Here is a 22,740-nt window from a genome sequence, read left to right as displayed (position 1 = left end):
CCTAGAACCTCTGCCCTCAAGCGACTTTAAGGACTAGAAACTTCAACTCCCAGCTTGCTCCTGGGATAAGCGGGCTGGGTCTTCCAGTCTTTACCCCTCCTCCTTAAAATCTGTCGCACTATGTGGGATACCGAGTTTGTAGGGCCGCCCAATCGGCTCAGCCAGTAGGGTGAGCGACTACAGTTCCCAGCATGCATCACTTGGGAATGGGCCGAAACAATGGGGAAAGGAGAGAGGAGGAAGGAAACGATAGGAAGAGTGAAGAGGAGAAGGATTGAGGCGGCTGGAGAAAGAGAGGCCGGAAAGAGAAGTATCACTACAATGATGCTAAGGAAAGAATTTTTCTATGAAAGAAGGGCGTCCTCGTTTCAAGACACCGAAATTTTACAGGCTGATCCAGTGTTAACCAAACTTTTAGGAGGTGCTGAACGTTGTTTCTGAACATCCGCTTAGCCTAACCACTCCAGAAATTAAAGTTTCCATCAAAACCATGTACGTCTGGTCAGAAGGGCGCCGAAGTGAAAAAAGAAGACCCCCTCTCCGAGTTTAGCTTTATCATCAACTAGCCTCACTGATGAGTCTCACCGTTTAAAATCTCTCACAGACTTCTCATTGCCTACATTGTACATGCTCAAATACAGGGCAAGCCCTCTGTGATCCCCGTTACTTCTCCAGGCTTCTGTCCGGCAGTTCCTCACCATCAGTGAAACAGCTGGAAAGAGGCAAAGGAAGCTGTTACTGCCTCTGAGCACATTCTCCAAAAGGGCATCTTTTTGTCCCTGGTCTTTAACCCTTTTTAAAATTGAGTCATCTACACAACTATGTGATGATACTGTGAGGCAGGGATTGTATACTTCAGATAGTTTGTATGGTGTGTAAATATATCTCAATAAAACTGCATTTAAAAAAAATGAGTCACCTACCCCATCCTCCTTGATAGAATCTGGCTACTAGACTGTTCCTCCTGAAACTTGGTGCTCCAGCAGAATCTAACTGCTTATAGTTCGGAAATAAGTCACGCTATTTCACACCTTCAGGCCTTTGAATGTGCCATGCCATTTTCCTAGAACTTCTAATTAAGTGCCTATTTTATGTTAGGCTAAGAGCTAAGTGCTGGAATTACAATGGTGACAAGTCACTCCCTGCCCTCAGGTAGCTCACAATCAATAAGGAGTATTTGAAAAGTACATAGACTATGACAGTTCAGGTAATAAATACCATAAAAGGAATGAACTCTGGGTGCTGCTTAAGTACCTAGGAGGGAACCTCACATAGCATAACATAATTAAGGGCATGAACTCGGCGGGGGCGGGGGGGGGGGGCGGGGGGGAGTAAACTGCCTGCTCGCAAATACCAGCTCTGTGTGAACTTGGGCAAAATACATACTCTCCTCTGTAAAATGATGATAGTACTTACCTCATATAGTTGTTAGAAGAATTAAAAAGGCTAATTCTTGTTAAGTGCTTGGAACAGTGCCTGGTTCATAGAAAGTACTATTAAATGTTATTTATTAGTTGTAGCCAGTTGACTTCTGTTAGGCTTCTTTCTTGCCTTCCCTGCTACTCAGATTCCTTGCCCAATAAACTAGATGTTTATCTGATTTAATTCATTTAACAAATATTAAGCATCTACTATGTACAAGTCATTGTTTTAGGTAAAAAGAATGTAGACTATGTTAACTGACCACATATTCCTTTCGTATGAAGCAAAGTTTCCACATGTGGTTGTGGATCACATAAAATCACTCAACCAAGCACTATCTACAATATGTCTCCACCCGCAAGCCTCATTTAAAGAATGTGGCTGCAGGAGAGAATTAGTGTTTATTATGCTCTTTCATTTATGTGAACTCATTTAATCCCACGCCCCCAAGCCCCCCCCCCCCCAAATTCTGAGGTGGTTATTATTACTGTTTTACAGATTAGGAAACTAAGGCACAGAGCTATTAAATAAACCCACACTGCTGGTAGGAGCCAGAGTCAGGATTTGAGGCTAGAATCTTCTGATTCCAGAACTCCTTCTCTGTAAAAGGGCTCAGGATGACAAGGAAAAGACTAACCAGTTACTTCTCTGATGCCACCTGCATAACAGCCAATCACATTTATGATTTTCCATGAATTAATAGTTGCTGGGCAGAATATACCTCAGCACAGCGAGAGCAGCTTAGAAAATCCCTTAGCCACTTAGAAGGGTTTAGATCTCTTGCAGGGAACAGACCTGAGGACGAGGAAAGAAGAAATGAGTAAACTGAAATGGGGAAATGGAAGGAAGAGAGAAAAAGAGAGAGGTGGTAGAGAGAAATAGGAGGAAAGTATTGGCTAAATATGCAAAATAGGTCAATACTGGCAGCAAGAACAGTTGGTCTCTTCATTTAATATATGAGGAAACCTAGATCCAAGAACAGAAACATCTCATTCAGAATTATCTAGAAATTTAGTAATTGAAGAGTCTGGAACTGGGCTGTTCAATATGGTAGCCTGTAGTCATATATAGCTAGTCCAAATTGAGTTGTGTATGTGTGTGTGTAAAATATGCATCAGATTTTAAGATTTAGTATGGAAAAAAGAATGAAAATGTCTCGATTTCAATATTGATTACAAGTTAAAATGATAATGTTTGGGATATATTTAGTAACATGATAAAATATACATTTCTTTTTACCTTTTTAAAAATGTGACTACCAGAAAATTAAAATTTACAGGTGTGGCTCACATTTGTGACTCACATTATATTTCTATTGGGCAGCACTGGTGTCCTAGTTTGCTAATGCTGCAGAATGCAAAACACCAGAGATGGACTGGCTTTTATAAAAAGGGGGTTTATTTGGCTATACAGTTACAGTCTTAAGGCCATAAGTGTCCAAGGTAACACATCAGTAATCAGGTACCTTCACTGGAGGATGGCAAACAGTGTCCGGAAAACCTCTGTTAGCTGGGAAGGCACAAGGCTGGTGTCTGCTCCAAAGTTCTGGTTTCAAAATGGCTTTCTCCCAGGACATTCCTCTCTAGCAAGCTTGCTCTTCTTCAAAACGTCACTCACAGCTGCACTCCATTTCCTCTCTTTGAGCCAGCTCATTTATATGGCTCCACTGATCAAGGCCCACCCCGAATGGGTGGGGCCACACCTCCATGGAAATATCCCATCAGTTATCATCTACAGTTGGGTGGGGCACATCTCGAAGCAAACAACCTAATTCAAACGTTCCAACTTAATCCCCACTATTCTGTCTGCCCCACAAGATTGCATCAAAGAATATGGCTTTTTCTGGGGGACATAATACATTCAAACCGGCACAACTGGTCTAGAACCTACATCTACTGATCTCCAGGTGAGTGTCCATATTCTGCTTTCCAGAGTTGCTTCTAATCAGCCATTCCTTTATCACCTATTATGTGCCAGTTGCTGAGGGGAGATCAGATTGCAGTCTAAAGCTAGATGATGTCAAAACATAGTAAAGGATAATAGTGCTGGTGGGTAATTTAAGTGAGTTCTATTTTATCTACCTCCTAGAATAGTGGTTCTTAACTTTATAAGCCCCAATATTCCCTTTTAGTAACAAACATTTAAAAATAACTATTTTGAAATAAAGTTCATTGATGCTATATCCTAACTACACACATCATTTCAAAAAATTATAGTGTCTTAACCATAACAGAGAGGAAAAATAAAGGAAATCTTTATAATAAAATGTTATTTCAGTATGTAAATGCTTGGATGCAACTATCCTAGAAAACATAATTAGTCAGATGTTTGTACCTATATGTAGGATCACCTTGAGTGTGAAAGTGCAAATGCAGATTGATATAAATCTATTATGTTTAGTGATTCGAACAGTTTTCCAAAATGGAAAAACTCAGTAAATTCCTGAACAAAAAATACAATCTTCCTTCCATTTACGTGGTAGCTTCATTCCTTGAAAATTCAGCACATATTAAACTCCTGCAAAATTACTTCATGTTTATATATAAAACACAGTAAGGTTCACAGTTAGGGTCAAAGATCAGATGATTATAACCACTTTTTTTTCACCTACATGAATGTTCTGTAGGACAGTTGAAAGTTGTGTGCGATCTGGACAATTCTTTTTTGGGTGATATGCTCTTGCAATGTGCAAGACATGCAAGGTCGTTAGCTCCCCTCACCCCAGTCATTTGGCAAAAAATTGCCCCTTTACATTTCCAAATTGCCCCTTAGGGATGATGCCATACTGGTTGGGAACCCACTGTGGTAGTTTAAAGGCCCTGCCGGCCTTCTAGCCTCATCTCAGGCTTTTCCTCCTCTCTCATCATGTTCTAGCCATCCTTGCTTTCACAATTCTTCTCTAGTCCAATCTTTCTTCTCTCACTGCCTTCATGTATTCTTTTCTTTACCTGGAAAACTCTTTTTGCCTGGATAACTCTCATTGAAACTTTAGCTCTCCTCTTATATTTCCTCAGACATTCCCAAATTCCCAATCTAATTTAATTCTTCTTGTTACACTTGCCCACTGGAGTCGTACTTTTCTGTAATGGTACTAATCATGATTTGTGTCTTTTGCCTTAATTTATATTTTTGGTATGTATGTGTTTAACGCTCCCTGTGAGCAGGGACCATGTCTATCTTGTCCACCTCTTAAATAAATGAATGCATGAATAATGGGATTCCCAAGTCGATTAGGGGAAGTCCTCTAGGAGGCAGAAGCTTGTTCATTGAGGATGATGGGTATTTTTTTTTCCAAAGCAAACGACGGAGGTTAAAGATTTGTGGCACCTTTGGGTCCAGCCTATATTCACTCAGATTAGCGTTTGCAGAATGCACATTTATTACTGCGAGGCGGGTGCTTGGGGCTAGCGCCAACCACGTCGCTCTCAAGCAGGTACAGGTCCTGAAAAAGGGCAAGACTGTCCCCAGGACGAGTACCACAGAATCCTACAAGCCGTCCTTAAGCGCGATCCCGGACGAGGAGGAGGGGTGGGCAGAAACCATAGAGAAGGAAAAGGCGGAGCGAGCGGCCGGATGCGGTCACCATAGAGACCGGTGACTGACAGGCAGCGGAAGAGGAAGGAGCGGGCCTGGGGGCTGTGAGGTGGCAGCAGCTGCAGCGGCGGAGTCGGGGCTTCAGCCGGGAATTGGGGTCTGTTCCCCCTTCCACGTCCTTATCCTTGCAAGGGGCGTCAGGGTCACTGCTCCTGAGAGCAGGAGTTTTCCCACTTCTCCGTCGCTACGTCCCCAGCCCTTCTCCAGGACAGGGCTTGTCAAGTCAGCCGCACCCGGGCCGGAACCGGGCCGTCCTTTATCCTTTCTTCGTGCTCACCGGGACCCTGGATGCAGGGTGCTCTCTTAGGGGCTTCGGGTGGTCCCCTCATTGCCCTGCGCCCACCGGCTCAGGCTCCCTCACTGGTTCAGTAAGGCTTTTTGCTCCCCGCCACGCATTTGAGCACGGGGTCTTTCCCCTCTTCTCCCAGTAGCCTTCAGCGAAGCGTGACTTTAATTCTTCCCACCCTTCCTCTAACTAAACGCTTGTCTTACCCAATCCAGGCTCTCAAATAATCAGCTTAATTATCCCCTCCTCCCTTTCTGCAGCTCCTTTACGTGGCAGATTTTATTTCTGTTTTGAGACTATAGGCTAAAACTAGCTTTTGGCCTTCTTTCTAGGGTTAGGATTTCTTTCATCGCTGAGAGGTAGCGCAGGCTATATTGTCGTTCCACTGGCAATGTTCATATCTAAAGACAGCTGAGCTTTTGTTTGTCTTATACATAATCCCTATTTTTCCGTACCTGGGGCCCTTTCTGGTAAGACCACATACCAAATCGCTCATACCCAGCAAGTTACTGTAGTTTGCCTTCTCTCTCCTCTCAGAGGAAAGTGGGGGCAAGACTAACCTCTTAGCAGCTGGGATTTGGAGAAGACATGCCATGCAAAATGGCTCCAATAGCCATTGTGCTCTTCTGAGAGGATCTGAGTGCTGAGTCACCGTATCTGTCTACCTCTTTTGGGTGGGCAGAACTTCTGTGCATGATACTAAGTAGTTCTTTACCACCCCTAACTTGGAGGAGGAGGGTCTTATCTAGCCATTGTGACTCTTATCTTGGGCCGGGCCAGCCTTCAGCAGTCAGTCAGCATCTCCTTCAGAAAACTGAGTGAGAACTGTACCCTGAGCCATTAGGAAAGGCAGACTGAGCCAGGTTCCTCTGCTTGGTGGCTGTTGTTTTGATGGATCGTGTCTGTTTCCCCAACGCCTTCTTATCAGTGGCTGCTAACTCTTAGATCCCGCCTACAGATAAACATGTATAGTCCTTTTTTGGGTAAAGTTTGGCAGTTTTGAGTTGTGTTTCCTTCCCTTCCCATAGGAAGACAGAACTGTGATCCTGGTAGTGAGTGAAATTGATTATAATGTTTATTGCTATTTAGTCTGAGGTTTTGGATCCAGCACCTTGACCAGGCAGAGGGGGTAATGAAGACAGGACAGTTAAGCTTTCTGGGGAATGCTGGGCCTGGAAGCATACACTCCTTGCTCTGTTGTTGACCTCATTGACCCCAGGTTCCCTGGGTAAAACTCCTTCTGGCCTGGTGCCTGTCAGCTCCGTTGATTCTTGAGGCTGTGCCTCTGGGGCACCCACATGGGAGGGCTGGCCACCATGCGACTGAGCTCCCTTTTGGCTCTGCTGCGGCCAGCACTGCCCCTCATTCTCGGGCTGTCTCTGGGATGCAGCCTGAGCCTCTTGCGGGTTTCCTGGATCCAGGGTGAGGGAGAAGAACCCTGTGTAGAGGCTGTGGGAGAGCTGGGAGGGCCACAGAATCCAGATTCAAGAACTCGGCTGGACCAAAGTGATGAAGACTTCAAACCCCGGATTATCCCCTACTACAGGGATCCCAACAAGCCCTACAAGAAGGTGCTCAGGTGAGCTCTTTGTGTGCATAGTCCTCAGACACTGGACCCCAGTTTAGGGCTGCTATAAGTTACTTGCCTCTGCTTTTCCATTGATCGTCAGCCTCTTAGTCTCCTTGGAATAATCCTTTGTCTTATTATTCACCATGGTTTGTTCCTGTATTTCCCCTTCTTCTCAAGTCCAAGGAAGTTTTTTTCATTGGTTTTAAATTAGTATTCAGTGTTCTAAAACAGGGCAGATTTGCATCTGACCCATCTAATCCATACTTAGTAGATACCCCCCTCCCCAAAATACTTACAGTATCAGCTACTCAGTGGATACTACTCCAGTAGCCAATTAATGTGGATGAGGAAGTTTCTCCCTTCTCTTTTCTCAACTTCAATTCACTCATTGCTAGGGGGATATATATGCAGGACAAGCTGGATTCCTAAAGATTAGGGAGTTGACCCCCTGATATGCTGGTGTCTCCACAGGACTCGGTACATCCAGACAGAGCTGGGCTCCCGTGAGCGGTTGCTTGTGGCTGTCCTGACTTCCCGAACCACGCTGTCCACTCTGGCCGTGGCTGTGAACCGCACAGTGGCCCACCACTTCCCTCGGTTACTCTACTTCACTGGGCAGCGAGGGGCCCGGGCTCCAGCAGGAATGCAGGTTGTATCTCATGGGGATGAGCGGCCAGCCTGGCTCATGTCAGAGACCCTGCGCCACCTTCATACACACTTTGGGGCCGACTATGACTGGTTCTTCATAATGCAGGATGACACATATGTGCAGGCCCCCCGCCTGGCAGCCCTTGCTGGCCACCTCAGTATCAATCAAGACCTGTACTTGGGCCGGTCTGAAGAGTTCATTGGTGCCGGGGAGCAGGCCCGGTACTGTCATGGTGGCTTTGGCTACCTGTTATCACGGAGTCTCCTGCTTCGATTACGGCCGCATCTTGATGGCTGCCGTGGAGACATTCTCAGCACCCGTCCTGATGAATGGCTCGGCCGCTGTCTTATCGACTCTCTGGGGATTGGCTGTGTCTCCCAGCACCAGGTAACAGCCCTTTCAAGTTAATAGTAGTTTAGTGATTGATCTCCAGTCTGGGTGCTGCTGGCTCTTTCCATCATTTTACCCTTCCTAGCCACTGCCCCTTTTGTAGTCTCTTGCTCTCCTTCGACAATCTTAGAGCCCTGGAGTCATCAAAAGTAGAGTCTTGTCAGGGAACTTCTGGCCAAGACAAACTTATGCCCCTCATCACCAGTCTTCTTCCCCACCTGCCTCTCTGTCCTCTGCCTCTACCCCAACACACTCATAACTGACAGTTAAGAAAAATCTGGGAATTTCTTACAAATGGCCACTACTCCCACATTTGTTGGGAGAAGCAAGGAAGATCCCAGATGTGGTCTGTCCTCCCAAACCAGAATATTGGGAGTATTTTCTGGCTTGTGGCTTTCATTCCCTTGAGCAACTGGGATTCTTTGGAGGAAAGGAGTATCCTTTAATTGCCTACTTACTTTCTCCTGCCCAAAATCCAAGCAGAGGAATTAACAACTGAGATTAGGAAAACACTGGAATGAGCTTCTACTTTCTCCATTCTAAAGTGGCAGCAGTAATAGGTGTGAATGGCTGAGGGTGGTGAAGAGTGGTTTGTGACTGGCAGCCCTCAGCATGTGGCATTGATTGATCTGATTGGTCCCTCTAGGGGCAGCAGTATCGCTCATTTGAACTGGCCAAAAATAGGGACCCTGAGAAGGAGGGGAGCCCGTCTTTCCTGAGTGCCTTTACAGTGCACCCTGTCTCCGAGGGAACCCTCATGTACCGGTTACACAAACGCTTCAGTGCCCTGGAGTTGGATCGGGCTTACAGTGAAATAGAACAACTGCAGGTGAGCTAAAAAAAAGAGCAGATAGGCCAGAAGGTCAGAGGGAGGTTGAGATGTTACAATGAACAGGCAGCTGAGTGAGAGGGGAGGCTGGGGTAGGTTCATTGTAATAGGGGAAGAGGAAGACAAGCTGACTATCCCTAAACTTAAAACAACTACAGGGAGAGAGGGATTTCTGGGATGTCTAGGTCAATAAGATAAGCTCTTGGAATGACTTGAATGCAGTTAAAGGAGTTTGCCAGTGAACTATGAGACTCAAGAGGTTCAGTACAGGTTTACACAGGATAGTTGTAGCTCCTCTCCAATAGTTTCTCTCCACCGAGGAAGCAAAAACCTCAAAGTTCTTGAACTTCTAAAATTGTCATAAAAAAGCCCAAGGATAGAAGGTAGAAGAATTCTCTCGTTTAGTGAGGGACTTGTCAGAGGTGGAGTAGAGGGGAAAACCGAGTTTCTGCTTCTGAAGAGGATGTGAATTCTTAGGGTATAGGGGAGAAAAACTACTGAACTTTATACTTCAGGGTACTTTTACCTTTGTAAAAGCACATTTTTTTCACCTTTCCTTCTCACAGCAGCTGTCTAAGGTGGGCATGATTCCTATTCCTTCTCCATTTTACAGAGGAAGAATATAAATACAGGGAATTAAATGATTAGTTAAGGTACACATCATTAATGTTGGCAAAACTCAGCTGCTTGGGCTCTGAGCCTCATAGAATCTCAGGGCCCAGGAGACTAGAGCTGGGAAGGGAATCCTAGATCTGGCACTAACTGCATTCTCTCCCAACCCAGGCTCAGATCCGGAACCTGACAATGCTGACTCCTGAGGGGGAGGCAGGTCTGAGCTGGCCCATTGGGCTACCAGCTCCTTTCACACCACACTCTCGTTTTGAGGTGCTGGGCTGGGACTACTTCACAGAGCAGCATACCTTCTCCTGTGTAGATGGGGCTCCCAAGTGTCCACTGCAAGGAGCTAGCAGAGCGGATGTAGGTGATGCTGTGGAGACTGCCTTGGAGCAGCTGAATCGGCGCTATCAGCCCCGCCTGCGCTTCCAGAAACAGCGGCTACTCAACGGCTATCGGCGCTTTGATCCAGCCCGGGGCATGGAGTACACGCTGGACTTGCTGTTGGAAGCTGTGACTCAGCGGGGACACCGGCGGGCACTGGCCCGCAGGGTCAGCCTGCTGCGGCCACTGAGCCGTGTGGAAATCTTACCTATGCCCTATGTCACTGAGGCCACCCGTGTGCAGCTGGTGTTGCCACTCCTGGTGGCCGAAGCTGCTGCAGCCCCTGCTTTCCTTGAGGCCTTTGCAACCAGTGTTCTGGAGCCACGAGAACATGCATTGCTAACCCTGTTGCTTGTCTATGGGCCACGGGAAGGTGGCCGAGGGGCCCCAGACCCATTTCTCAGGGTGAAGGCTGCAGCAGCTGAGTTAGAGCGGCGGTACCCTGGGACAAGGCTGGCCTGGCTCGCTGTGTGGGCTGAGGCCCCTTCCCAGGTGCGGCTCATGGATGTTATCTCGAAAAAGCACCCAGTGGACACCCTCTTTTTCCTTACTACTGTGTGGACGAGGCCTGGGCCCGAAGTCCTCAACCGCTGCCGCATGAATGCCATCTCAGGCTGGCAAGCCTTCTTTCCGGTCCATTTCCAGGAGTTTAACCCCACCCTGTCACCACAGAGATCACCCCCAGGGCCTCCGGGGGCTGGCCCTGACCCCCCATCCTCTCCTGGTGCTGACTCTTCCCGTGGGTCTTCCGTAGGGGGCAGATTTGACCGACAGGCTTCTGCTGAGGGCTGCTTCTACAATGCAGACTACCTGGCGGCACGAGCTCGGCTGGCTAGTGAACTGGCAGGCCAGGAAGAGGAGGAAGCCCTGGAGGGGCTGGAGGTGATGGATGTTTTCCTCCGGTTCTCAGGGCTCCACCTCTTTCGAGCCGTAGAGCCAGGGCTGGTGCAGAAGTTCTCACTGCGGGACTGTAGCCCACGGCTCAGCGAGGAACTCTACCACCGTTGCCGCCTCAGCAACCTGGAAGGGCTGGGGGGCCGTGCCCAGCTTGCCATGACTCTGTTTGAGCAGGAGCAAGCCAACAGCACTTAGCACACCTCTGGGGCCCTATATCTCCTCATATTTCCCTTTTCTGCCTTTGCCCCAGGAGGGCAAGGCATGATGTATGGATAGATGGAGAGCTTGTTGCTGTATTTTTTCAAATAAGCAAATGTTGTATTAAAGCGTCTTATGCCAAACAGTTTTGAGGTCTAGGGAAAATGGAATAAGGAGAAGAATATGAGGGAAGGGTGTGGGAAGTTTTTCAGGGCAACCCACTGCCTCCCCTCTCCCTTCCTCCCTCTTCCCTATTCCAGTAACCACACAGCTGCTATTAGATGAATGACCTTTAATCCAGTCCCTCAGCTTCACCCCAAGGGCATCAGAAGTGATGGCAGGGCCCAGGATGGATCCCTGGGGGAACAGAGCCCAAGCCCGGAAGGTCCATAGTGGTGCTTATTCAAAGGGGTTCCTAGGTGTTGCGCACAACCAGCGACTGCTCCAGTTCCTGCCTGCGCTGCTGGATCTTTAGAGAAAGAGCAGGAGCAGGGTTACAGTATTCCTGGGGAGTGATCAGACAACCCCCAACCACCCTGTTTACCCTCCTTGCCTTGAAAGAGCATCTGGGAGCAGGGAGAGCTAGTAAATGGTGGAGGAGGGTATGGGTGGAAAAGTTTCACCATGTGGAGTTGGCAAGGGCAGCTAAAAGCTGAGAGGGGAGACTTCTCTCGAGTGCAGAGGGGCAGTCTGAAGTGTGAGGACCTCTCCATACCTTGCAGTAGAAGTAGCGGCTGACAGCTTCCTGGGACCAGGGCTGGTGGTAGAACTCGGCCCGGCGTTCCTCTTCAGGGTTGCCTGCCACATCTGTCATCACCTGGGAGGGAGCAGTGGGGATCTTCCCTAAGCCCAGAATCACCCCACCCTTCACCAGTCTACAGCATTTACTGTCTTTCCAAATATGCTTGTTTTCCACTTCAGTAATCCCTGAGTCTCCCTCTTCACCTTGAGGTCCCGGCTTTGGGAGCGGAGCAGGTCTTGGACATAGCCTTTGGGGTCTCTGGAGAAGCTTAGCATGAAGTCCCTCTGGATCTTGAGCTGGTTTATGGACTCAATCGTCTCGTGGATCTACAGACAGAAAGATGCCATCAACCTGGCCTTGGTGATATGGGAGAGGAGGGTAAAAGGAAGATGGTAGGAAGTAGAGGGAGGAGGGGATTCACTCCTGTTCAGCTGAAGGGCAGTCCCTCAGCTGCTGATTCCTTTAAAGTCCCAGGGAAGGAGTGGGGGGTGGACGTGGACAGAACTAAACTTGTAATGAGGTTGAACTAGTAGCAGTAGAAGAGCCATTTATCCCTTTTACCTCTCCATGTGTTCATGCTCTAGTCTAAGCCTGTACTATGTCATTTCTGGGTTAATGTTCCACTCCAGGTATGGGATAATGTCCTACGCCATCTCTGGGCGCTGGCCCCACCTTACTATCCAGAGCGCTGATCTCCTGCTGATTAGCTGTGGATAGGAGGAAGCTGCTCATCTGCCCCTTCAGTGGCTCCTCCACCTCCACATCAATGTCATAGCACGCTGTCTTCTTCTGGTCTGATGGGTCCACACTGCCAAGGAAGTCAGCCCTTGATGTCCATCATGGCCCACACAGAGGCCAAGGGCACAGGAGCTGGGGCAGAGCCAATGGGGAGGGGAAAGGAGATGGGAATGGGAAGAAGAAGGAGGACAGGAAAGGCAGGAATAAGATAATTGCCTGGTCTGAGGGTCATCTCACCTGATAACATGATTGATGACGATTGGGTCAGGGGGCAATAGCAGAGCTGTAAGGCGCTGGGGAATCTCAGAAAACTTCAGCCGGGGACAATCAAAAATCTGAAGCAGAAGAATGGGGAGAGAAGAGATACCACCTTTCATGCTTGAAGAGAGCAAAACTATAGTTCTAGATCCTTCCATTCTGGAAGGGCTGTAAGAAGCTAGAACTAAAGTCTTAATTCCTCAGTGCTCACAGGGATGGGACTGGGATGGGCGGTGGTGGAATGCTAACAAGGAAGGTCAGTATAGTGCAGCAGTTGAGAGCTTGGGCCATGCGTCTGCCTGCTTAGGTATAAATCCTGCTTCCACCACTTTCTATGTAACCTTGAGCAAGTTACCAACATTGTAGGCTTCAGTTTCCTCATCTCTAGAATGGGGATAATAGTACCTATCTCACAGGGTTGTTGTGAGAATCAGATGAATTAATATATGTAAAGCGCTTGGAACAGTGCCTGGCACATGGTAAGCGCTCAATAAATGTCAATTGCTATTTTTATTCCTCAGGCTTACCTGCTGTGTTTATTTAAAAATGCATTAATAATTTCACTTTGGTAGAATTTCGTCAAATCACTTTCACAGCAATTTGATTTTCCTAACTCTGCTATGGGTTAGTTGGGACTGATATTATCACTCCACTTCATTGATAAGGTAAAAGACTTAAAATAGCTAAATAACATATCCAAAGTTTAGACTAGAAGCCAGTTGCTGGCTTTGTAGGGTTCTGGAGCTTCCTGACTTGGGGAGGGGAGTGTTGACAAGGAAGAGGTTCAATGTAGATGTGGCTAAAATGAATTGGCTGCAGCATGGGACTAATTCATGTTAGAGCTTGGACTAGAATTGTCTCTTGAATGCAAGACTATGAATATGTACTGTTTCTGATAATCAGGAATCTGGAATGGACAAGTGATAGTTACCTTATTAGAGGTCATTCCCCTGCTGGATAACTCTGCCTGCTCCCCAGGTCCCTGGGTTCAGGAGAGAGGTTACCTGCTGGAAATACTTGTCCCCATTGATGTATTCCTTGTCGTGGGAGTCCTGCAGCCTATTGGTCTTCACGTACTGCCACAGGGCCTGGACAATGGCTGAGCGGCTCTGTGTGTGCAACCCCAGCAGCCGGGCCAGGCGGGGGTCCAGTTTAAACTGGGGAGGCTGGGAAAAGATGACCATGAAAATTAGATGAAGAGAAGGAGGGGTAAGAGCTCAGGGTCAGGCAACTTGGAACCAAGGGATATGTTGCCTGGACTCCTTGGGAACATCCTTCTGGAAAGGAGAATGGGGTCTCTCGAGGCCTAGGCCCACTCTAAGAAAATGGGCAGGCTGGAATGGTGTCTGCAGGGTGGAGAGGGTAGGCACAGACCTGGTAGTCCAGCATGAGGAGAAGGGTACAGCGCACACTCAAGTCTCCCGGCCTCTTCACCTGGAATCCATCTGTCTCCTGGGTAGTGGGTGTCCGGTGCCACTGTCCAGGGGAAAAAAGTTGGGTCACCATCTGGATTTATGAGGCCTGGGGCTCTGGGGTGGCCTCTGCTCAAAATTGGTGAATTCCTTCAGGGACTTGGGCCTGTGGAAGAGTGGTGACTCAAGGGCAGAAGCGGTCTTAGTCTTACCTCAACTAGGTGGTTGTCAGGGCCATAAAGGTCTTTGTCCAGCTCAATGACCAAACTCTTGAAGAAGGAAGAGAACTTCCGCTTCTGCTTGCTGGGCTGTGGGGGAGGAACAGGGACTGTGGGGGCAGAACAGGGACCATGGGGGCAGAATGAGGCCAAGTTGAGAGTGGGGTGGGTTGGTAGGGTGGGGCATTATGGATAGATGCAGTCCCCTTCACCCAGTGGTCTCACGAGGCCCACCCACCACCAGCCAGGGCTGACACCCTAACCCAGGGTATAAACATTTAGTTCTGTCTCTCAACTCAGCCCCATACCCACCCCAGGACACCTGGAGAGACCTGGGCCAGGACGTACGTCATCCAGGAGTTTCCCCTCTACCCGAAGCTCCCAGGAAGCAATGCTGCCATCGGAATCCTCAGCATCGGGCTTCGCAGGGTTAAAAGTATTGGAGATATAAAGACGCAGCTTCCGCTTTTGCTGTAGAAATAGAGTAGTACAGAGCAAGGACTGTGTGCTCCCCACAGGGCAACCCTGCTTCCCCATTCTGGGAATGGTACTTAGAGCCCTATTCCTATCCCCAAACTAAGGCACCTTCATCGGCCTCTTCAGAGCTTCCTGGATGTCCACCCGCTTCCGCATGATGGTTTGATCCAGTTTCCTCTCAAATGCTAGGAGGTCCATGTAAGCCTGAGACTCAGGGACCAGTTCCCGAATCTGAAAAGGGAGCAAGCAGAAGGAATCGGGCTCAACAAGTCTTGTAATAAGGACTGTGGGAGTGTCAGTCAAGCCTAGAGTGTCACACGATCCCAGGATACAAAAAATGTGGAAGGGAGTCATCCAATTTCAGGGCAAGGAATTTTGAGAATGCCATATCCAACCATCCATCAGCCTCAACGTGTAGAGATAAAAATTGCTCTCTAGGGGAGGAGGTAGGAACTGGGGAGACCGTCAAGCACTAGCATGTAACCTCCTCATCTCGTCATTCCCCTTGTCATATGTTGCTGGGCTTCCCTTGGGTCCCTGCAAAGTGGCTAGGGGCTCTGGAGTCCCTGAGACAGTTGGTGATTGCTTGCCTCTACCTTGGCACCTTCCCCAGTCCCAGCACCTACGTCTGAACCGTGTACCCCACACCCAGCTCAGCCTGGGCCCTATTATCATGTCTAGTACCTCTGGGCAGCTTCACTTCTCTTCACTGATCCCCTAGCTCTTGTCCCCTCTTTGTTCCATGCTTTTTTGTCCTAGGACCACTGGAATTTAATTCACAGAACCCTAGGCCCAGGATTCCATCCCTTATGGCTTCCTTTCCTATCCTCCGCCCCAACCCCCTCTCCCTCTGGCCTGGGGAGCCTCACTTCTTAATTAGCTTTTTAAACAAAAAGTGAAAGTGACTGTGACGCTGAAGCGTTGCTCCTGAGGGGGAGGGGAGGCAGGGGGGAGAGAGGAGGCGGAGCAGCAAAGGGTGGGGGGCGGGCTGGGGGGCTGCTGTGAAAGGCACTCACCCTTTGAGGGAGGATTTTGTCAGCCATCTTCCTCCTCTTGGCACTGTACATTTTTTAAAGAAAAAACCAGGTTACCATGGCGACAGATCTGGGAGTAACGAGGCCACCTGCTAAATTATCCCGACATCTCCGCCAGCCTGGCCGAGGTTCCCACAGCCCGCTCGTCTGCCCGCCCAAGGGGCTACGATGGTGTGTGTGGAATTGGCGCTCTGTCCTCCCGCAGGGAGCAGCGGTGACCCCATCCATTCTGTGGCCTGGGAGCCCCCTTGTACCCCTCCACACCCAAAGAGCCAGAGAAATTTAGACATAGGATGGGGTGGGGTGGGGGAGGTGCTGCCAAAAGATATGAGCCGCAGAAGTGTTTGAGGAAAGCTGGAGAGGATTTAGGGGATAGAGGATAAGGAGAACAGGTTCTGAGGACTTATTATTTTTATTTTCTTGCTAAGCAGGGGGCAAACATTTCAGTTCCAAGGTGGCCTAGCTGAGAAGGAGGGAGCAGACCACCCCCTCTCCCATCCCCAGCCCCCTAGATCCAGAGGTGATGGGGTGAAGCTGGTGAGGACTTGCAGCTCTGCTGCCTGGGCTCCGTAGGGGACGATGATGGACAGAGGGGAGTTCATACGTTTGGACCACCAAAGGGAAACACCACACACATAGGGATATGAAGTGTGTGTGTGCGTTTGTGTGGATACGACTGAGGATTAGGAACTAGAGAAAACAAGGACCAAACAGGCTGGACCTGGGATAGCAGCTGGGATTTGGATTCTTCCGGACTTGCTAGATGCTTCTGCCCCACAAAACCACCCCCAGAAAAACCTTGACAGGTCAAGAGATTCAAACACAGGCTAGAGCATGGCTCCATACTGACCCCATGTGGTGTTCTCAACCACTGCCCCCTCCCTGTTCAGAAATCTATTCTAAGGCTAGGCAAGCAGCTTTAGTTAAAGGTGTGATTTGTTTAAAACAAACTACATGAAAATCTACATTTATACAAGATAGTTGAGTGAATTATTATTTACTGTACAAAAAGGCCGATTCACTTTGTGTAAGAATTCACCATGGGATTCCTATAAATGGTGTTTTCCTTGATGTTTAAAAAATATTTTATAATGAGGTAAAATTCACACTACACCTTTTATAGGAATCCATCTGTTGTGCAAAAGGAAGCATGTGTGTTTGGTTAAATACTGAAATCCAGAAGGAAATCTTTCTTACCAGGCGCCAGCAGGGACTTTTGGGTGCCACCAGGTGGCTCAGAAAAGGAAACAGGCTGGCCCAGGTGGTTTGGGGCAGACCTGGTCCAGAGGACAGAAAATAGCAGTTCTTCACCCTCAGAGTGCATACAAATCACCTGGGAGCATGACTGGATAGAAAAGATGCTGATTCCCAGGCTCCACCCCCAGGTTTAGAAGCTATGGCGTGGGGCATTTTTAACAGTCAAGCCAGGGGACTCAAAGGAAGGTCCACTAGAGAAACAGGCTTTGAGAAACACAGTCCTAAAACTTCTGCCCTCGGGCCTACTGTCAGCCCAGCCCCACTCCGAAGAAGACCGAAGCATCACCCAGAACCTGGGGATAAGAGGAGGAGGACCGGGGACTGAGCAGGTGGCAAGGAAAAGGGCAAGGGGCGAATGCAGAGCAGGGACACTGGTTGCCCGCGGCTGAAGCCTGAGGCCACTGTGGGAACACAAAGGAACCAGAGCAGTGCCCCGTTCAGCAACTCGTTTAAGCCCACCTCCCCTGAGGATTACTCATCCCTTGTTAAGCATCCTTCCTCACCCTTCAAATTCCCGCTACTCTTTCACCTCGGCCCTGCGGGTCCTGACGTCCCGCCCCTTCCCGGCCCCCTCGGCCGCTGGGTCTCCCTCACTCACCTGCGGCTCCGCGCGGGGGCTGTGGGCACCGGCTGGCCCTGGCTCTGCGCCTGGCTCTGCCCGGGCGGGGGCGCTGCTCGCTTGCGGGCGGGCTCCATGCCCGCGGGGGCCAGGCCGGGTCGGACCGCGGGGCTGCCCATGTACGGGGAACCCGGGGGGCCCATGGGCGCCCCCTGGTGGGGCATCCGGGCTCCAGACGGCATCCCGGGGCGCTGGGTGTGGGGCAGGGGTAAAGCAGAAACAGGCGCCCGCCGGTCAGACCAGGGCCCCGGCTCCAGACGCGGTGAACCGGCGACTCCTCCCTCAACACCCCCTGCTTGTGACCCTGATCTCGCCGGGTGGGAGTGATCGGTGGGAGGGGCAGGGGCGCCGAATCTGCGCGGCTGTGGCGGAGGTGGCTTTGCGTCTCGCTGCAGGAAGCTAACTGAAGCCAGGCAGATGCACAGGGCAGCACCTTGCCTTGGATTTGCAGAAGGTATCGCAAAAATTTATATTAAAGGCGCCTGTCAATCTTTTCAAAGCATTTTCACATCCACACGCTCCCCTGTAAGATAGACTGAGCAGGTACTTTCATCCCCACTGGCTAGATGAGGCAACTGTGGCTCAAGGAGAAAAGCTGCCTCACCACGGTCACCCAACTCATCCTAGCAAAGGCAATACCTGATGGGACCAGGGCTTTTTTGCTCTCTGAAGCTTAGTCAACTCAGGGGCTGAGCTCCCTACTCTGACTTCTGCTGTCCCTCTTTTTATTCCCTCCTTCCCATTCTTCACCTCCTGGGCTGTTCTGCATTGCACTCACATCATCTCAACCCACTCACCTCTCTGGGCCCCTGCTTTTGACACCTGGATTCCAAGCTCCACTCCCTTCAGGCTGACTCCAAGTCTCCACACCCAGGCACCTCAGCTCACTAACTTTGCCACCCCCATAATTTGCTCCCAAGATGAAAGCTGGAGGTAGGGCAGGAGGCAACCTTGGCTGTGAGAAGCTGGTGATCTGAGGTCAGACCCTGACAGGATTCTGCGATTGGGAGGAGGGGGAAGATCTGGGCTGAAGGGGGCTGCCAAGCAGACCTAGGGCAGGTCAAAGCAGCAGCCTTAGGTCTTACATCTTTCTCCCGCTTCCCTTACAGACCTCCTCCACTTTCCGCTCCTACCCCAGTGAGGCCAGAAGTCAGGGGTCAAAGGAGGCCCAGGAGAAGGAGATGAGGCAGCAATCAGTTTCTTATCACTATCCCCGGGTGGTCAGATGGGATGTAAATGAGATGCAAATGAGTCAAGGTGAAGGGCTCCACAGGCTTTTAAACCCCAACTGTCCAGATTCCACAAGAGGGACTGGGCAGGGCCAGAGGGGATGTCAGGGGCTGTAAAAGTAGAGAGTGGGTGGGATGGGGACTGGGACAAGAAGATCAAGGAAGGAGCCTAGCCCCTGTTATCATTTAAACAGTATCCACTTCACCCCCAGGAGCACAGCTGCCACCAGACACAAGGAGAGGCCTGGACCTTGGGCTTGAGGTTCCCCTTCCAACTGCCAACTCTCCCTAACCCTAATACCCCTCCTACCCTCAGCCAGCCAGCTGTCTCTGCCCATCTCTCCCACAGTGAAACCTGCTGGTTCACGTGTCTGCCTCCCCCACCCCACCTGACCCTGTCACTCACACCTCCAGGGTGGCAGACCAGAATGGGGCCCAGGCTGGCCATTCCCCACCGGCATAGATCGGGGCTTGGGAGTAGGGCTGTGGGGCTCTTGGCTACCCAAGAACTGAATCTCTGAATTGGTCATATTAAAAAATCTACACTAATAGCCTCTCTCCCTCCTAGATGGGCCATTTTAAAGGTACTCCCCCAAGCAGCAAGGTTAGGACTGGTAACTCAGCTGGCAGACACACACACACCCTTGGGAAGTTACCCACAGCGATCCCTGGAGCTGGAGGACAGGCTGCCCCAGGGAACTCCCTTCCTCCCTGTCAGGGGCTCTCCCCATTCTTCAAGGCCAGGGATACTCACCGATCTGCCAAAGAGCCCCCAGAGAACTATAACCAGCCATCAGGGCCACCCCACAGCAGGCCAAGACTCTAAAGACTCTGGCCTCCCTCACTGAGAAGGTGCCCTCCTTGGGGTCCTAACCAAATATGGCCATAGTATACCTGACTGCCTCCTCTATACTCTGCTCCCAACGCCATCACCTATCCTAAGTCCTGGAGCCCCTGCCATCTCCCAGTGCCTGAGTCATCCCCATCCCATTCCCATAACCCTCTACAGCCCTCCCAACCTGGCCTCCTGCTGACCCAGCTCAAGCCTCCCATTCCCTGGTCTCCCTTAGCCTCCTGGCAGGCCTTCTCAGCCCCCTGTGACAGGACAGTTCTGTTCTGTCCCTTTGATCTCTAGGCCTCATGTCCCCATCTCCAGCTCTTCCTTCACACCTTTGAGGCTTTGAGAACATCAGCTTGTGGCGGCTGAGTTTGCCAAGGGGACTCTCAACTGGGGGTCTGTCCCTACAGAGGGCCTCTCCCTGAGCCTGATGGCAGAGGCCATCCACAAAGCTCCATCACCCTGTGCCAGGAGGCAGCAGTTGCTCATGCCAGAGAGTTTCCCTGCTCAAAGTGCCTCTAGGGTTACCTGCTCCTTGATCCTGGAGCACAATCAGAGAGAGACACTGTCCCAAAACATGACCAGCCTGCCCAGCCCGGTCAATGCCATGCCCTCTACCCTGACTCTCCAGGGAAGAAGTAACACCTGGGCCCACAAGGAAAAGAATGGAGGACAACATGTCTGATACAGAGAGGACCCTCCTCACTAGGGATAGTCCCCAAGTCCCACCCCCAGCCCCTGACAAGCACCCATACAAATGCCTCTCCCTTTCCCGCCTGGGCACCCATCCCCTGCCAGTGCCTGACAACGTGTTCGAGTGCCAGAGGCACTGGCACAATCCTGGGGCTGGGCCGTGTGGGCCGCCGGGCCCCCCAGCTAGAGGTGTGAGAGCGAGGGAGCGCCCTCCCGGCCCCTCCCAATCATCCCTCCATTCAGCCCGAGCCAGCTCACTCACCCTCCCCCGCTAACTTTCCCCCACTCACCACCCCATGGACCAGAAACTCAAAAAGTTTGCTTTTCGTGGCTTTGCGCGCCCCTCCGGTAACTTCGTCCGCAGCCATCGGGGTGGGCTCAGCGGCTCCTCTCACTCACTCTCTCTCTTCCTCTTTCTTTCCCTTTTCTGCCTTTTTTTTTCCTCCAACTCTCCCCTCTGAGTCCTGCTGGGCTCTCTCACACTTCTACTAGAGCGGAGTGGGGAGGGGGCCCCTTCAGGGCTGCCCTGACGGCCCACGGCCCACGCCACTCCTGCTCAGCTGCTGCCACCACTGCCGCTGCCGCCGCCGCCGCCGCCGCCGCTGCTGCCGCATTCCTGCACTGATAAGACGGAAATAGTCCGGGCTGCCCGGGGTCTGGCTGTTTACTCGGCGGGGACAGAAAATCCTGCCTTTTCAAAGCTGGCTGTCCAAACAGCGCAGATAAGCGGGGAGGCAAACTGAAAATACTGTCTCCTTGGCCGCTGGGGCAGCAGCACAGCAGCCGGAGGCGGCCGGAGGGGCGCGGGGAGGCTGGCAGGGGGTGGGGACCAGGAGGGGAGGTGGCAGAGGGGGCTCACTGGCCACCCAGGGCTTTCTCCACAAATAGTTTCTCAGTTAGGGAATTCACCGGCAGAGCCAGGCAGGGAACAGTCAGCTCTAACCCCCCACCCCCACCCCAAGTTGCTCCTGCTGCATTTCTGAGGCCCTTTCCCTAGAGACCTGGCAGGCCAAGTACGGAAACATTCACTGGCAAGGAATCCGGGGAGAGCCTGAGCCTGGAGGAGGCCTTTCCTCCAGCCCCAGGGTGAGGAGCAGCGGTGGGGTGTGCCTGGGCAGGCGGGTGTCCTCGTCTCCACAGATGTGTGTGTCCCTGTCTCACACGGCTGTGTGTGTCTGTGCCCTTGTGTGGGCAAGGCTCTGTGGCTGTGGGTGTGGAGAGGTATGTGTGTGTACAGACGGATGCCTTTCTGTGTGTCTCTATGAAAGGCTCTGGTGTGTGTGTGTGTGTGTGTATGTGTGTGTGTGTGTACATGGGCCTGTGTCTTTCAGCTCTGTTTGAGTCTATTTCTGGGTATATGAGTCTGTTTGTCTCTATGAAAGAAAGTGAGGGTAAGAAGGGAAGTATTTCGGAAAGAGGGACAAGGATTGAGCCCATGAGAACAGGGAGAGAAAATGTGAGGGAAGGCACTGAGCTGGGGGGTGGGTGCTTGGGAGGGTGGGGGAAAGGAATGAGGCAAGGGGGGCTTGGGTGTGGGATGGGGGATCTGGAGGAGATGGGGCAGCTGGGGATGGTGGGGCCAGGATCAAGACCTCAAAGAAAGAACTGGTGCAGAGGCTGGGGTTTTGAGGGAACCTCAGAAAGGGTGGTGTGGAGGGAGAAGGCAGTCCCAGAGATGGAGCAGGGACAGGAAACAGGAGGCACAAAGCCTGAGATTTCCCAGGAGGGGAATCCGGGCCCCGCCCATGCCCCCAAAGGCCACAGCCCTCACTTCTCCTTTCTGTGTGGCCCACAGGCTTTCAAGCTGATGGGCCTCTCAGAGCTGCACTGTCAGAATCCAGGTGAGGGTAGGTCAATGCCTGAGAGAATTTGTAGGAAAACATCTTTGAAGTCAGACCCTGAAGACCTGGCCTTACACTAAAGGTGGGAGGTGGTTCTGACCATCAAACCCTTCAGAATGCTTTCAGAGCTCTGGACAAAGAGAACCGAGGGAGTGTTCTGCCCAGCTTGATTTCCCTTGGGCTCTGGCTGTGCTGCTGGCTGCCCCTGTCCATGTGTGTGTCCACTGTCAAGCCCCCATCGGGCCAGAGAAGGCATGTGGATCCAGGACACCTGTCCTCCACCCCTGGCTTGGCAGGAGACCTCGAGATTCCTTTCTACCAAATCTCTTTCAGGGCTTCACCCTATACCTACACATACAGAAAGCCCTGCCCCTGGCAGGCTGGGAATAGGTGGGTGGGCCAAGGAAGTGGCTGCTGATAACTTGGAGGGGGGCACACTGCCATTGGGGCACTGAGCCACGCCCCAGCAACACCCTTCTCTCTGTTCAGTCTGTCCACTTACCTCCAAAAGCCCACACTCATCCCCATCCCTAAGCCTGTGCTCCAAGTA

At 50.9% G+C, this 22,740-nt stretch overlaps 2 protein-coding genes across 9 annotated transcripts in view; one reads left to right on the top strand and one right to left on the bottom strand.

Annotated features, from left to right (window-relative positions):
- Positions 1 to 5,012: 5,012 nt before the first annotated feature.
- Positions 5,013 to 13,085, top strand: CHPF2 (chondroitin polymerizing factor 2). 2 transcript variants are annotated; one of them, XM_037835789.1, is made up of 4 exons: positions 5,016 to 6,881; positions 7,344 to 7,908; positions 8,558 to 8,740; positions 9,524 to 13,085. In XM_037835789.1, exons 1-4 carry the CDS (start codon positions 6,601 to 6,603, stop codon positions 10,829 to 10,831), a joined length of 2,337 nt encoding a protein of 778 aa, XP_037691717.1. In that variant the 5' UTR covers positions 5,016 to 6,600; the 3' UTR covers positions 10,832 to 13,085. The 2 variants fall into 2 exon arrangements, with proteins under 2 accessions (XP_037691718.1, XP_037691717.1); XM_037835790.1 differs by lacking the exon at positions 8,558 to 8,740 and having other exon boundaries at positions 5,013 to 6,881.
- SMARCD3 (SWI/SNF related, matrix associated, actin dependent regulator of chromatin, subfamily d, member 3) overlaps positions 11,110 to 22,740 on the bottom strand; it is a 37,321-nt gene continuing 25,690 nt past the window's right edge. For 3 of the 7 annotated variants that reach the window (XM_037835795.1, XM_037835796.1, XM_037835797.1), the window contains 12 exons: positions 17,569 to 17,780; positions 15,696 to 15,738; positions 14,788 to 14,910; positions 14,515 to 14,673; positions 14,197 to 14,292; positions 13,947 to 14,048; positions 13,577 to 13,738; positions 12,552 to 12,649; positions 12,249 to 12,384; positions 11,780 to 11,902; positions 11,550 to 11,651; positions 11,110 to 11,303 (listed from right to left, as the gene is read on the bottom strand). In XM_037835795.1, coding sequence (XP_037691723.1) covers positions 11,250 to 11,303; positions 11,550 to 11,651; positions 11,780 to 11,902; positions 12,249 to 12,384; positions 12,552 to 12,649; positions 13,577 to 13,738; positions 13,947 to 14,048; positions 14,197 to 14,292; positions 14,515 to 14,673; positions 14,788 to 14,910; positions 15,696 to 15,738; positions 17,569 to 17,780 — 1,410 coding nt within the window. In that variant the 3' untranslated portion in view covers positions 11,110 to 11,249. Of the gene's footprint in view, positions 11,304 to 11,549; positions 11,652 to 11,779; positions 11,903 to 12,248; positions 12,385 to 12,551; positions 12,650 to 13,576; positions 13,739 to 13,946; positions 14,049 to 14,196; positions 14,313 to 14,514; positions 14,674 to 14,787; positions 14,911 to 15,695; positions 15,739 to 17,568; positions 17,781 to 20,639; positions 21,052 to 22,740 lie in introns of those variants that run through there. The other 4 variants (XM_037835792.1, XM_037835793.1, XM_037835794.1 and 1 more) reach the window with 4 other exon arrangements.

This window comes from Choloepus didactylus, chromosome 5, assembly GCF_015220235.1.
Source record: "Choloepus didactylus isolate mChoDid1 chromosome 5, mChoDid1.pri, whole genome shotgun sequence".
Taxonomy (NCBI): domain Eukaryota; kingdom Metazoa; phylum Chordata; class Mammalia; order Pilosa; family Megalonychidae; genus Choloepus; species Choloepus didactylus.
The sequence above is the reverse complement of the archived record's forward strand: the minus strand, read 5'-3'. Positions and strand labels throughout refer to the sequence as shown.